At 45.6% G+C, this 16,978-nt stretch overlaps 1 protein-coding gene across 2 annotated transcripts in view; it reads right to left on the reverse strand.

Annotated features, from left to right (window-relative positions):
* The window catches only part of RIN2 (Ras and Rab interactor 2), a 332,660-nt gene extending 315,910 nt beyond the window's left edge, over positions 1–16,750 (reverse strand). The window contains exon 1 of one of the 2 annotated variants that reach the window (XM_082251626.1): positions 16,611–16,750. In XM_082251626.1, coding sequence (XP_082107752.1) covers positions 16,611–16,718 — 108 coding nt within the window. In that variant the 5' untranslated portion in view covers positions 16,719–16,750. The remainder of the gene's footprint in view (positions 1–16,610) is intronic. The other variant, XM_082251625.1, reaches the window with a different exon arrangement.
* Positions 16,751–16,978: the final 228 nt, after the last annotated feature.

The raw sequence follows: 16,978 nt of genomic DNA on the forward strand, positions 1-16,978 counted from the left end.
TGAACAGCCGTTGTCTGCAAGGTCCGTGTTCCTCCCTGGGTTCGGGAGAGACTGAGACATTGCAGTGTTCCCCGGCCTTTTATGGGCAGTCACGCATGCGCAGTCGTGCGCTGTGTGATGCCGATGGGCGGAGTCCGTGATACGGTGTGATGCGCGCCTGCGTGAGGCTGGAAACCGCATCCCTTGTAACCGTGCGGACGTGCCTTCGTGGCCGCCGACACGGAGTAGAAGCCGAGATCCCTGACAGGGATAGAGGAAGGTAGAGAGACCCCCCCATCGGTTTCAGATGCCCCGATCCCGGAGGATTCGGGGCTTACCATGCCGGGAGCTCCTGGAGATTAAGGGAAGGAGGCAAAAGGAAGTTGGACAATCTGGTTAAAGAACTTGATTATGCGATGGTGCACTGTGCAAACATAATAAGTTCTGATAAAGAACCTGACGAAGATGAACGGGAAACACCCCCTGACCAACTGTCCTTCAAAAGGAAATCTAATAAATTCCCATCCCTCAACCTTAACCCAGCAATTGCACTCTTCGTCCGACAAACCACCAAAGATATAGAATCAATTAAAGAGAAAAAACACACGTCGAACTTAACAAACAAGCAAAAGCAAGCCCTCCAGGAACTTAGAAATAATGATGACATCATCATCAAACCCTCAGACAAGGGAGGAAATGTAGTCATCATGAACAAAGAAAAATATAAACACATGTGTCATACAATATTGTCGAATACTAAATGCTACAAGAAGATCCTTCCCATAATGACAAAATCCTATGAAGAAATTTTCTACTCCAAAATCGACAATGCATTCAAGAATGGCATCATCTCCCAAACATTGTGGGAATATATCAGAACACCGCATCCAAGAATCCCCACACTATACGCCCTACCGAAACTACACAAGAACCTGCATGATCCACCGGGAAGACCTATCATCTCGGGAAATGGAAGCATTTCAGAATCTATGAGCAGGGTCATAGACAGATACTTACGCCCTCATGTCAAAGAACTACCTTCATATACCCAAGATACCCTTCATCTCCTAAGGATACTCAACGACATCACTGTTCCAGAAGAAACTTACCTAATCACTATAGACGTCGAATCATTATACAACAACATACCCCACACCAAAGGACTACAGGCAGTTGAAAACATACTTCATTGCCATAGTGAACGAGACCAAAACTTCAATAAATTCATCATTGACATGCTGGATTATATACTCAACCACAACATCTTCACCTTTGGTGGCAACTACTACATCCAAACATGTGGGGTAGCCATGGGAACCAGCTGCGCCCCATCTTATGCCAATATCTACCTAGGCTCATGGGAGCAAGAATTTTTATCAAACGAGGCAAACACCATCTACACTGACAAAATCCTTATATGGCAAAGATATATTGACGATATATTGATTATATGGAATGGACCGGAATACATGATAAAAGACCTATTAACCAAGATGAACCAGAACGAACATAATATGTTCTTCACGATGACCTATAACAAACATCAAGTATCTTTCCTCGACACCTTAATATATAAAGATACTATGGGCAAAATCTCCACCACACTGTTCAGAAAGGATACAGCAGGCAACTCGATTCTCCATGCCTCAAGTTTTCACCCTCAACCTCTAATCAACTCAATACCCTATAGCCAATACTTAAGGCTTAAAAGGAACTGCTCAGATCCAGCAAAATTCCAAATAGAAGCCAATGCACTAACTACTCGACTATCACAAAGAGGCTACACCAAAACATCACTACGCAAGGCCTTTAATCGTGCCAATCAACAAGACAGAGAAACACTGCTCTTTAAAAATAAAAAACCAACTCAAACTGAACCAGATACCCGAATAATCATCAGATTCACTAACGAACACCAGGAAATCAGAAATATCCTCACAAAAAATTGGTCCATCCTCTTGGAAGAACCCAGCACCTCTAAACTCCTACCTCAACATCCACCCATCACCTTCAGAAAAGCCGGCTCGCTACAACAACAATTGGTAAAAAGTGAATTCAAAGAAGGATCCAAAAAAGACCCCTGCAAAACAAAAGGCACGTTCCCCTGCGGGTCCTGTGCCCAATGTTACGTTATTTCCCAAACGATCAATACCATACTACCCAATGGTGACCCATTTCACCCGAAACATTTTTGCAACTGCAAGACCAGGGGAATAGTCTACATGATGACCTGCGAATGCGGGTCCTTCTATATATAGGGAAAACCCGACAGGAGTTTGGCAAACGAGTAAGTCAACATCTTCAGACCATGCATGTTGGCAACTTTTATGTCCCACTAGGGAGACACGTAAAAGAATACCACAACTACAAAATGCCGAAAATCAAATTCATGGCCCTGGACAGAATCCACATCCCGCTACGAGGGGGTGATTGGAATAAAACCTTATTGCAATTGGAAATGCGATGGATTTCGCGACTTAAAGCTACTATCCCGCCTGGGTTAAATGAAGCACAAAGCTTCCGTCCTTTCTTACAAGGCTTTTCATCGGGGAAGAAAGATTAAACCCCTACCTAGGACACAGAACCGGCCCTGGAACCCCCAAAAGTATATGCATAATCTCAACTGACATTCCCCCCTCCAAGATTCATACAATTTGCACCCCCGACTCCACTATGGTTCACCATAGACCTTTTTGAATCCCATACAACATCATTGGGCTATTCTACCCAGTATCTTTTACCCAGTATCTTTTAACTGGCTAGACCGACCACAATCTCTCCCTCCGACCCACCCACTTTCTCTCACAGACGTTTCTTCTTAATATATATGCTGCAATTTTCATTTCATTTTATGTCCTAATTAATGTTACAATATTGCAATACGTATTATGTATTTATATGTGATGACACTGTTGCACAGTGCACCATCGCATAATCAAGTTCTTTAACCAGATTGTCCAACTTCCTTTTGCCTCCTTCCCTTAATCTCCAGGAGCTCCCGGCACGGTAAGCCCCGAATCCTCCGGGATCGGGGCATCTGAAACCGATGGGGGGGTCTCTCTACCTTCCTCTATCCCTGTCAGGGATCTCGGCTTCTACTCCGTGTCGGCGGCCACGAAGGCACGTCCGCACGGTTACAAGGGATGCGGTTTCCAGCCTCACGCAGGCGCGCATCACACCGTATCACGGACTCCGCCCATCGGCATCACACAGCGCACGACTGCGCATGCGTGACTGCCCATAAAAGGCCGGGGAACACTGCAATGTCTCAGTCTCTCCCGAACCCAGGGAGGAACACGGACCTTGCAGACAACGGCTGTTCATCACTTTGTGCACAGGAATCGTCTCCAAACGGACTAAGATCCTGCAACGGTTACTTTACCATTCAGGAACCAACCAAAATGTAAGTTTAGATTTGGTAGGAGACTTATTATATCTCCTAAACCAAACCTAACTTTTTTCCCAACATTTTATGTACCTACTATCATCGGCATGTAATTAAGTCTATACACCTATAATTACAGACGATTACTATCAATGTGGGAATTTCCCTAACCTCAACCACATAGGACCCTGGGACCAGACATGCTACCCAAGAAGTAATTATCACTATTATATTTATGAGCAAATCTCTGTATACCCAATTCCTTTCTAAAATCGCCATTTTCTCACCAACACAGCACACTGTTCCTGTAGCACCTGGAGAAACTTTGGGGAGGCAATACCCTAAGAAGTGGACAAATATGTATGTTCAACCATACTTTATATCAATTGTTTTTGAATCACCATGATATCATGATTTGATATTTATATATATTTATTCTCAATTATTCTCAGAATCGGTGACACATCCTTGATAAAGGCCTTGATAGGCCGAAACATGTCGGATTACCGATCAGGTCCCCTCTCTGCACCAATCCCTGTCCTTTGACAAGAGGAACTGCAGAGCTGGACCTATCCACGATACTTTCAAGTCACGTACTTATCACATGTAACACAACCTATATTTCCTCTTCACCTGCACAATGGGACTTTACCCATATATTCACTCCTCTGTTGTATATAAATACACTGTATAATAAATTTTATTTTATTTACTACTGCATACCTCCTTTACTCCTGCCCTTAAAATCCCATACCTGACCTGAGGCATCACAACCTACACAACATTTGATTTTGGAATTACTGGACTTTACAGAACGAATACCATGTACACTGTTAGAAATTCATTCATCTTGGAAAAATTTCCATCCTGCTCCTTCAAATTTTTCTAGCCACTGCAGACGAAAACGAACAGCGATTTGACCCACTGATTAAAATCTTTGAAATTCTAATCTTCTATGGTCAGCTTCACACTCCAACTGAAAATGGTGGTTCACATAGAAGACTACACTGCACAATAAAGCTACATAACTGAACTATGTCATTTTCTGTTCAGGTATGGATGCCATTCATGGACATGAAGATCTGAGATCTTCTACAAAAGGTCTACTGCCTTGACTTTGACAGCTGTCAGAGGATCTCCATTCATATCTGTGATGATCAGAGGTCACTGCAAAGCATACTGTATGATGGTACAGACCTTCACAACTGTGTAAAACTCATCACATACGTTACACTCTGGTAGTACAATCCCCTTTAGAAGTACTAACAAGTATGTAGTGCCAGGGCCTACCTGACTAGATACTGATTGGCTAGTTAAGGTAGCTTCCTCCAGTCTGAACATAGATATTATAGCCGCATATTGCAACCAAGAACAAGACGAGACTAGTTTAGTTGCAAAACTGGAACTCTTTATTGAAAAAGAATACAGGCTTTTTATACACTACACACTCAGGTGAGGCCGATCACATTATTATATGCAAAGGCAACTGTATACAGAAATATAATTAACAGTATAAACATTAAGTTGAACAACTAACCATCTGGACAATCAGGGTTCTCACTCTAGGTCAAACTTAAGGGCATCAAGCTCACAAAAGTAAAATATGCATTATTTCAAGTATAAAACACATCCCCCAATAGTTTGCTAGCAGACAATAGGTGTGTTAAATAGCGCAATTAACAATGTGTAGAAGACTGTAGAAGCTGGTTGAGCTGATGATATGAACATTTGCTGAGTCTGACTGTGTGGAGCAGTCCTTAGTGGTAATGGGGCAGCCATTAGACCCTAAACAGGGACTTTGGGCCTACAGTCCCAGAGTCTGTGTGTCTTGGGGAGACATGGACTTGAATCCAAAGTAACATTACTCCAAGGGTCCCCCCAGCATACACCCCACAAAGAGTAGTGTTCCCTTAAAAGCCAGGGCCCATAGTCAGTAAGCAAGAGGCTAGCCGGCAGTCCCCTCCAAAAGCCTCTGTCCCGGGTGGGTCTATCAAAACATCATCTCTCACTGCCTGCCCCGCATCACTGCTGTTCTGCCCTCACAACTGGGCCTGGAACGCTACACTGTTGGAGATGCAGCAGGTGAGCAGAGAGATAACATCATCTCTTACTGCCCGCCCTTCATCACCGCTGTTTTGCCCTCACTCTAAGATGGGACGGAACCCACCACTTCACCGAGGCCTGCCTCTGCGCCCAATGGATCAATGTGCATGTCTGTGCTGCTACCAATGCAGGGACAATCAGCATCTGGTGACAGGTGACGTGGCAAGTGACAATCTGCATCTGGTGGCAGGTGACGTGGCAAGTGACATGCTCAGGGCTCCAACTGATTCTGCATTATGGTGAGTTAAACAACTTCATTTTTTTTATAACGTAATAATAGAAATAATGCGCTTCAATTACCCTGACACCCTATCAACCATGGTGTCGTGATGATTGAAGTGCAAACACCAGCCATTGCCCCGACAAATTAAGCGGCTTCTACAGACTTCCAAAATAACAGCAAAAGGCCATACACAGACTGATACAAAGGAGAGAATAATTTATAGCACATGGCAATCATAAAAAAATAAATAAATGTTATTATTACTTTACGACTGCTTTACGGATAACCACAGACCCAGATGAAACCCCGTGAAGCTACTGAGTCTATGCTTGTAGACATTGGGCACAGAGTATATTGTGCTAGTATTTGGCACCCGTCCTTCCCTCCATCTGTCATATTTCATACAATCATTGCACACAAAAACATTTCATTCAAGTTTTATCAGCCTGTGTTAGTATATAATTCTCCAACATGAACAGCCATAGTATACAACAAAAAGCTAAACCTTGCTTATCCTGCATAATTTCTATAACAGATCACTAAACAATAGACGGCCTTCTGCATTTGCTACCTAAATACAAACCTGGCCTGGCAATATCATTTTGGCTTTAGAAAGAATAGCAGATGTATCCAAAGGAAGCCAGGCTCAGATCAATAAAACCAAGCAATTCAACAGATTTAAAGCTGAACTTCAAGGAAAAGGAAAAAAAATAAAAAACCCTTACAGTGTCTCCCCCTTCCCCCTCCCCCCTCCCAAGGGTAAAAGTTCATTTTTGAGTAGGGTACCAGGGGCTGGGGGTGGTAAAACCCCATGGATGAGCTGTGTTTTTACTGCCTGTCAACTGTTCTCCCCTCCTTAGGCAGCAGCCAGGGGTGTACGCATGCTGTAAAACAAAAGGCGTGCACATTCTTACTAGGGGTCGATCGATTATCGGTGGGGCCAATTATTGGGGGCTGATATTCACTTTTTTTGAAGAATCGGTATCGGTTATAAACTTGGATCGATATTACGTCAAGGGGTTGTACCGGGGTGATGCCTGCCTTCTTGTAATAACAACCGATGAGGCTAAGCAGCCGCTCCGCTGTTAATACAGGCAGCAGGAGGGGACCCCCCCCCCTACCGCTGTCGGCTGGCCAAAGACCCAAACAAAGCCGGAATCAGCTCTGATCGGGTCTCCGATGTAGAAACCCAGAAGCGATGATATCACTTCTGGTTACCAAAGCCTTAAAAAGGTGTAAAATTTAAAAAAAATTACAGTATTCAAAAAAAGAGCAAAACTTGGCGTTTTTAATGCTTTTAATTGAAGAGGAGGGGTTTGGGGGTCGACCCCAGATCCCTCCATAAAGAGTGCCTGTTACTGCCTATTACTGTCACAAGGATTCCTTGTGACAGCAATAAAAGTAAAAATATTAAAAAAAAAAAAAAAAAAAACGATAAAATCACGCAAAAAGAAACACGGAACGCCTGTCGCTCAAAAAGAAGTCCCACGATTTGTGGCGATACAAGATTGTGGGCAAAATTGCGGCAATTACGCCCACGATCCGGAATGCCTAATGCCCCGTACACACGTACCGATTGTCGGCCGTAAATATTCGGCCGACGACCGATCGGCCGATTGTAGGCTTGTTAGTATGATGCTTCCGACAGCGCATTTTCGGCCAAACAGAATCTGTCATGCAAGCATTAAAATTTATGTTGGCCAACACCAGAACGGCCGATTGTTCGCCAGTCAGTACAGATTTCAGCCGACAGACAGCAGATTAGCAAGACTGGGCATGCTCAGAAAAGACAAGGAAAGTTAACCATCACATGACATCACTTCTGCAGTCGGCTGTTGTTGGCCGACAAAATTCGTGTGCAGTCTTTTGCAGTTTTCAACAGACACGACAGCCCTGGACAAAAGACGGCCGATCGTTCGGCCGACGATCGGTACGTGTGTACGGGGCTTAAATGTGAACGGAGCCTTATTCATTCACTGGATACTGTGAATGAATGATGCAGCTGTGTGGGCGGAGCTCTGCACAGCCACACTCTTTTCAAAAAGTGACAACAGGTGCAGGGAGAAGAACCCTCACCTGCTGTCAGGAAGGAAGGGGGATTGAGGCAGCAGGAGCTGGAACATGTTACACCCTAAATACTGGTGGATCATGTAACATGTTCTGAAGGAGAACTTATTTTAAACTCACCTCCCATCCCAATTTACCTGTTATTCTGGAGTAAAGTGGTTGTAAACCTCAGACATGAACTATAAACAAAGCATATCCCTCTATAGTGTGTACTTGTCTCATTTAAGAGCACAAGTGCCATTTCTGTCTGCTGCTTCGTTCCTCTGCTATCAACATGAATCACTTCTGACAAGTTTTCCTGTCACCAAGGGGAAAAAAAAAAAGGTGACAGGAGAGGGATCTCCAGCTGATTTGACAGCCTCAGCTCTGATCCTGTGTGCTGCGTAGAGGAGTGTGTGTCCCTCCCCTCCAATCAGCTCTAAGAGTTCTCCTCATTGAGCTCTGCAGAGTGTAATTTCAGCTCTCCGCCACCTTTTTTCTGAACTCTCAGAAAAGCTTTATAAATTCTGGACTTTGAACTAATGTAGAGAAGAGGGCTGCACATAGACAGGTACAACTTATGTAGGAGGATTTGTTTAAGCTCTGTGTATCACCTGAGGATAGTCCCTTCACTGAGTATACACTCAACTGACACTTTATTATTACATACTCCTTGCTAGTACTAGGTTGGACCCCCTTTTGCATTCAGAACTGCCTTCATTCTTCGTGGCATAGATTCAACAAGGTGTTGGAAACATTCCTCAGATATTTTGGTCCGTATTGATATGATAGCATCACGTAGTTGCTGCAGATTTGTTGGCTGCACATCCATGATGGGAATCTCCTGTTCCACCACATCCCAAATGTGCTCTATTGGATTGAGATCTGGTGACTGTGAAGGCCATTGGAGTACAGTGACCTCATTGTCATGTTCAAGAAAGCAGCGGTGAGATGATTTGAGCTTTGTGACATGGTGCATTATCCTGCTAGAAGGAGCCATCAGAAGATGGGTACACTGTAGTCATAAAAGGACATGGTCAGCAACAATACTCAGGTAGGTTGTGGCATTTAAACCATGCTCATTTGGTATTAAGGGGTCCAAAGTGTGCCAAGAAAATATCCCCCACACCATTACACCACCAACCTGGACCGTTGATAATAGGCAGGATGGATCCATGCTTTTGTGTTGTTTACACCAAATTCTGACCCTACCATCAGAATGTTGCTGCTGAAAGCGAGATGCATCAGACCAGGCAACGTTTTTTCCGATCTTATATTGTCCAATTTTGGCGAGCCTCTGTGAATTGTTGACGGAAGTGGTACCCAGTGTGGTCTTCTGCTGCTGTACCCCATCTGCTTCAAGGTTCGTTGTGTTGTGCGTGCAGAGATGGTTTTCTGCATACCTTGGTTGTAATGAGTGGTTTTTGAGTTACTGTTGCCTGTCAATCATCTCAAACCAGTCTGCCCATTCTCCTCTGACATCAACAAGGCATTTTCCTCCACACAACTGCCGCTCACTGCATATTTTCTCTTTTTTGGACCATTCTCTGTAAACCCAAGAGATGGTTGTGTATGAAAATCCCAGTTTTTTTAAATACTCAGACCATTCTATCTGGTACCAACAACCATGCCACATTCAAAGTCACTTAAATACCCTTTCTTCCCCATTCTGATGCTCAGTTTGAACTTCAGCAAGTCGTCTTCACCATGTCTAGATGCCTAAATGCATTGAGTTGCTGCCATGTGATTGGCTGATCAGCCATTTGTGTTACCCAGCAATTAAACAGGTGTACCTAATAAAGTGGTTGATGAGTGTATGTAAGGGTTTACAGCCATTTTAAAAGTGGTTGTAAACCCTCACATACGCCCAGTAAAGTGAACAGCCTGAGATACAGGGATAAAAACCAATCCTCCTACATAGGTTTTACTTGTTTATCTGCTGTCTTCTCCTCTTTACACCCCTTCAAAAAGGCAGAAAAGTGTTAAAATCTATCTTCATCTGTCAGAATCACAGAGGAGGGGGTGGAGAGGCTGAAGTTACAGTGTGTGAGAGCTGATTGGAGGAAAGGCACACACACCCCTCCACACAGCACCACCCCCTTGCACGCAGTAGAAGAACTGTGTTCTGAATAGACAAGCTGTCTGCTAAGCTCCCCCCCCCCCTCTCTCCCGACACAAATGTATCTCATGTGTCAGGAAAACTTCTCAGAAGTCACTTATGCTGATAACAGAGGAACGAAGAAACGACACTTAGAGCTTTGGAAAGAGATAAGTAAACACTACAGATATATGTGCTTTGCTTAGATTTCATGGCTGAGGTTTACAACCACTTTACACTATATTGTCAAAAGTATTGGGACACCTGCCTTTACACGCACATGATCTTTAATGGCATCCCAGTCTTAGCCCGTAGGGTTCAATATTGAGTTGGCCCACCCTTTGCCGCTATAACAGCTTCAACTCTTCTGGGAAGGCTGTCCACAGGGTTTAGGAGTGTGTCTATGGGAATGTTTGACCATTCTTCCAGAAACGCATTTGTGAGGTCAGGCACTGATGTTGGGCGAGAAGGCCCGGATCACAGTCTGCACTCAAATTCATCAAAAGGTTTTCTATCGGGTTGAAGTCAGGACTCTGTGCAGGCCATTCAAATTCCTCCACCCCAAACTCGCTCATCCATGTCTTTATGGCCCTTGCTTTGTGCACTGGTCCAAATCATTTGGTGGAGGGGGGATTATGGTGTGGGGTTGTTTTTCAGGGGTCGGGCTTGGCCCCTTAGCTCCAGTGAAGGGAACTCTTAGGGCGTCAGCATACCCAGACATTTTGGACAATTTCATGCTCCCAACTTTGTGGGAACAGTTTGGGGATGACCCCTCCCTGTTCCAACATGACTGCGCACCAGTGCACAAAGCAAGGTCCATAAAAGTATGGATGAGCAAATTTGGGGTGGAGGAACTTGACTGGCCTGCACAGAGTCCTGACCTCAACCCAATAGAACACTTGGGATGAATAAGAGCTGAGACTGCGAGCCAGGCCTTTTTCTCCAACGTCAGTACCTGACCTCACAATTGCGGAAAAATGGTCAAATATTCCCATAGACACACTCCTAAACCTCGTGGACAGCCTTCCCAGAGGAGTTGAAGCTGTTATAGATGCAAATGGTGGGTCAACTCAATATTGAACCCTATGGGATGCCATTAAAGTTCATGTGCATGTAAAGGCAGGCGTCCCAATACTTTTGACAATATAGTGTGAATTCAAAATATACGCTCATTTGTCCAGCAGCTCCAGAGTTGTCCTGAAGCGATCCTCTGTTCAGCTGTCTGTGCCTGTGTTCTGTGCCGCCATCTTGGTCCCCTTCTGTGAGCTGCCCCTTTCAAATCCTGGAAGCCCATCCCGCAATGACGCAGCAGCTCCGCCCCTGGACACTGGGCTCTCGCAGCCTCCTGGGATAAGAGACGGGGGTTTCCTGCAGGGCTGTAGGAGTAGGACGCATCATTGTGGCCAGAATGATGAGCCACAAATGTTTATCAACATTGTTAAGGCTGCTAAATAACTATAAACACAATGTTTTACAATGTATCTTTTCCTTCTTTTAGATCAAAGGAATGAACTTCCGTTCTGTAAGTGAGGGCAGTTTAACCTCTTAAAGACTAAACCTTTTTATGACACTTGTTGCTTACAAGTTGAAATTATTTATTTGTTGTGGAAAATTACTTAGAAGCCCCAAATTATATATATATATATTTTTTTTTTTTTATTTTAGCAGAGACCCTAGAGAATAAAACGCTGATCGCTGCAATCTATTATGTCACACTGTATTTGCGCAGAAGTCTTTCAAACGCAGTTTTTTGGGAAAAAATTCTAAGCAAAAGAATTGCGATTCTCATTTTAGCCAGAATCGTGCAGCTGTAATGTGGAGGGAGGCAGAGGCAAGGACCCAAACTTCATTGTGGAGTGAACTTTTGCTTTAAAGTGTTACTAAACCCAGGACCCTTCATTCACTATACCTGGTCTCCCACAGTACACAGAACATGAAAATGCAATTATTTTACTAAATATAAATTGATAAACACCTTTTCTCATCAGCAGTATATAGCAGTCTTGTGACTTCTATCAGTATTGGGTTAAAGCTTGCAGGATGAGTTTTCATTCTCCCCTGATTGTCCTATGAGGCTGCAGAACCCTCTGTCTGGACAGTGCTGATTAGCTCTTTGCGGATCACATGCACTCTCCCAAAAAAAAAAAAACTCTAGCAATACACACCAAACTGAGCATGTGCAGGGTGCCCCCAAGGCTATGTTCTATCAGCAGATGGATTGGTGACAGTGGGAGAAGGGGAGGATCAGAGAAGACAGGATCAAACAGCCTTTTTACACAGTGCAGAACCCCTTAGGTTCCACAGTGAGTATAACAAGCATGCTTTACTGCATATACAGACTGATTTTACTGCTGTGGGTTTAGTAACACTTTCAGCGATGAATCAAAGACTATTATTTAGCCCTGTAACACTGGAGGAATTTGCAAGCCCAGACAGGATCTATTCCTCAGATGTGTACTTGGCAGGTGTTGTGACATGAGGAACGTACAGCGAGGGACGGACAGCTTCCATACATAGAGACTCCACCTGTAGCAAACACCACGAGTGTTCCCATAATATCACTACCGCACTTAAAGTGGATTAGAGAAAGCGGGCGCGGATTCCAGGCACCGCAGCGCTCATGGCACCGTCACATAACCCATGGCTGAACATCGCATTGTTCTATAGCAGACATGTTTATCCCCTTTTCTTTTATAACACACATCAGGGGTTACCAAAGACAGGTGGATAAAGAAAAAATGCCAATTTCTTTGCGTACACTTATTTAGGGCTTTTTGTAGTGAATAAAATAAATGTCACATGAAAATTCCTTCGTTTGTTGTGTGCTAGTGGTGCGCTGTGCGTCCATTACACACCCACTGTGCCCTGCGTCCAGGGCTGGTCAGAGGCTGCCGCCAGGACTGGTCAGAGGCTGCCGCCAGGGCTGGTCAGAGGCTGCCGCCAGGGCTGGTCAGAGGCTGCCGCCAGGGCTGGTCAGAGGCTGCGTCCAGGACTGGTCAGAGGCTGCGTCCAGGACTGGTCAGAGGCTGCGTCCAGGACTGGTCAGAGGCTGCGTCCAGGACTGGTCAGAGGCTGCGTCCAGGGCTGGTCAGAGGCTGCGTCCAGGGCTGGTCAGAGGCTGCGTCCAGGACTGGTCAGAGGCTGCCGCCAGGGCTGGTCAGAGGCTGCCGCCAGGGCTGGTCAGAGGCTGCCGCCAGGGCTGGTCAGAGGCTGCGTCCAGGACTGGTCAGAGGCTGCGTCCAGGACTGGTCAGAGGCTGCGTCCAGGACTGGTCAGAGGCTGCGTCCAGGACTGGTCAGAGGCTGCCGCCAGGGCTGGTCAGAGGCTGCCGCCAGGGCTGGTCAGAGGCTGCCGCCAGGGCTGGTCAGAGGCTGCCGCCAGGGCTGGTCAGAGGCTGGATTTTCATAGAAGCGTTCAGATGAGATGAACTGCGGTAGTGACAGCCATTGACATGCATAGAGCACAAATCTGACAGCCACCGCTGCTGGCCAGGTGGCACGCACTGATTGCAGGAATCTTCTGCCACCTGTGGGAATGTGGCTTTAGAATATGATTTACAATTTGTATATACTCTGGTGCACACATAGGCTTTAGACATGCAATTTGGACTCAACCATGCACTTTTACCGCCCCCCTCTTAAGCTGCAAATAGCAGCAGATAAGGGTTTTTACATGCTGCAGAAAAAAATTACCCAACCTGTCTGAGCAAAGGAAGAAGCAGCGAAAGTCCCCCCACAACTGCATGCCATGGGGTGAGAAAGCATCCCCGGAAAAATGATCCAAAAACTTATAGGAGCGCTGGGTTTAGATGCACATCTAAGGGCTCATGTACACTGCAACTTGTAAACGGCCGTTTAGGAGCAGTTGGGCATTTTTTTTTTCAGAAGCCCCTGAACCCACCTCTATGTTATCTTATCTGTCCATGTACACTGGGTCCTTTACAGCCATTTACAGGCAGTTGAGTTCAGTGTCGTTTTTTGGAAAGCAATTATTTGCGTTTGAACGTGTTTTTCCCGGCGTTTCAAGCGCAAAAACGCAACCGAACGCGTTTAGCGCTCGCGGTTTTCCATTTTAAAGAGGAATGATTTTTTGACCTATAGAAACGGTTCTGAGCGCAAACGCCCGCTAAACGCTGCATGCAAACGCGGCACAACGGACGTTTTAAACGTCCTTTAAATTCCAGCGTTCAAGGGACTTTTTAAAACGTCCCGTGTACATGTAGCCTAAGGCTTGTCATACATTATACAATTTTCCTTTAGATTTACCAAAACCATATAATATGAGGTCAAACCTAAACACTTTCAGTTTGTATGAAATCAGGCCGACCCTTGTAATACATAGTGAAAGGAAAATCTAAAGGAAATTGAATAACAAAAATTGTATAGTGTATGGCCAGACACTATACACAAAATCGTTCAAACTCATTTACAAAAAAACGTGTGAGCAGACGATCGTGCCATCATGTAATGACCGAGTTTTGATCAATAAATCATTCAATGGACATAAATAAATCAGTTTTTGGTTCATTTTGTCACATTTATACCTAGTGCAAACAGTTCGGCCAAGAAACACATTAACCTTTCACTTTATCGTTCGTTCAGCAGAATTTTCCAAACTGTTCCTTCAATTTTTCAGCTCTGAAAAGTTAAAACGGATTTTCTATTTGTACCCATTAACTGAATGAACGGACCAAATGACAGATTTTCGAACGATTTTTTGGCTAGTTTGATCGACCCTAAACGCACATGCCTGTGGATTTTACCATGTGTTGTGATGTGTTTCTAAAACCTTTCTGAACATTTTTTATCATATGCTGTATGTTATTAATGTGCACTGCAGTGTGTTGTGGTGCAATACATGGCATCCTGGTATGACATGTACCCATAGGACATAATGCAACCACCTGACTTATTCTTGTGATGGGCAATGCAGCCCAGCACTGCTGGGTGTGAAGGAGCCCCAAAGACTTATCTGGGATAGTCAGCACCCTGATTACAGAGCCAGAGAGGTGATGTCCCAGATCAGGGGGTTCAGTAAGCCCCCCCCCCCATTATACACAGCGTACAGATCAGGGGTGCTAACCCTCCCCCTCCATTACAATCAGTGTACAGATAAAGGGGTGCTCACCCCCCATTACAATCAATGCCAGATTAGGGGGTGCTCAACCCTCTATTATAATCAGTCAGATTAGAGGATGCTTGCCCCCACCCTTACAGTCAGCACAGATCAGGGGTGCTCACCCCCTCCCCATTACAATCATTGTTAGATTAGGGGGTGCTGGCCCCTATTATAATAAGCATACAGATAGGGGTGCTCCTTTCCCCTACATCAGTGTACAAAGGGGGTTCTCACTCCCCCACTACAATCAATGCCAGATGAGGGGGTGCACAGCCCCCCCCCATTATAGTCAAATTGGGGGGGCTCACCCCCCCATTATAATCAGTATACAGATCAGGGGTGCACCCTTCCCCTCCCCTACATTACAATCAGTATACAGATTAGGGGTGCAACCTTCCCCTCCCCTACATTACAATCAGAATACAGATTAGGGGTGCACCCTTCCCATCCCCTACATTACAATCAGTATACAGATTAGGGGTGCACCTTTCCCCTCCCCTACATTACAATCAGTATACAGATTAGGGGTGCACCCTTCCTCTCCCCTACATTATAATCAGTATATAGATTAGGGGTGCACCCTTCCCCTCCCCTACATTACAATCAGTATACAGATTAGGGGTGCAACCTTCCCCTCCCCTACATTACAATCAGAATACAGATTAGGGGTGCACCCTTCCCATCCCCTACATTACAATCAGTATACAGATTAGGGGTGCACCTTTCCCCTCCCCTACATTACAATCAGTATACAGATTAGGGGTGCACCCTTCCTCTCCCCTACATTATAATCAGTATATAGATTAGGGGTGCACCCTTCCCATCCCCTACATTACAATCAGTATACAGATTAGGGGTGCACCCTTCTCCTCCCCTACATTACAATCAGTATACAGATTAGGGGTGCACCCTTCCCCTCCCCTACATAACAATCAGTATACAGATTAGGGGTGCACCCTTCCCCTCCCCTACATAACAATCAGTATACAGATTAGGGGTGCACCTTTCCCCTCCCCTACATTACAATCAGTATACAGATTAGGGGTGCACCCTTCCTCTCCCCTACATTATAATCAGTATATAGATTAGGGGTGCACCCTTCCCATCCCCTACATTACAATCAGTATACAGATTAGGGGTGCACCCTTCTCCTCCCCTACATTACAATCAGTATACAGATTAGGGGTGCACCCTTCCCCTCCCCTACATAACAATCAGTATACAGATTAGGGGTGCACCCTTCCCCTCCCCTACATAACAATCAGTATACAGATTAGGGGTGCACCTTTCCCCTCCCCTACATTACAATCAGTATACAGATTAGGGGTGCACCCTTCTTCTCCCCTACATTACAATCACTATACAGATTAGGGGTGTTCCCTTACATTACAGTCAGTGTACCCCCGGTGTACACCGATCTCTTGTACAGTACACGGAGTAGTAGAAGTCTGCTATAACTTGTAGATGACAGATGTTTGGTGCAGACAGACAGACAACCTCCGATCCATGGGGGGCAATAACCTGTCCCGGGTGTCATGTGATCCGATCTATGGGGGGGGGGGGGGGAAACCTGTCCCGGGTGTCATGTGATCGGGCAGACTACAGAGCCCCCATATATCGGACGATCCCCCCATACAGCACTGCAAGCCTCCTCCTACCTGACAAGGTGCCCCTTCCTCCGGGGAGGAGAGCTCAGTCCCGGAGAGATCCCGGTGCCTGGTGTGTGCTGGGAGCACAATGTACCTTCCTTCACCCCCCACAGACATTCATACATCTGCCAGGCTCCAACACTCGTCCCAGGGCGCATGTGCACGCCCGGCCTCCCTCCCCCCGCCGCCTGCTCCGCCGGGTGAGACAATGACAAGACTCCAGAGGAGGAGGGGCAGAGCCCGGGGACAACTTCACTTCCCTCTGACACCTGGGAAAGGCCGGGCACAGCCACTGTCACTCATCACATTCTACTTCCAGCACAGCCCCTGTCACTGATCACACTCTACACCCAGCACAGCCCCTGTCACTGATCACA

This window comes from Pelophylax lessonae, assembly GCF_965119305.1.
Source record: "Pelophylax lessonae genome assembly, chromosome: 3".
Taxonomy (NCBI): Eukaryota; Metazoa; Chordata; class Amphibia; order Anura; family Ranidae; genus Pelophylax; species Pelophylax lessonae.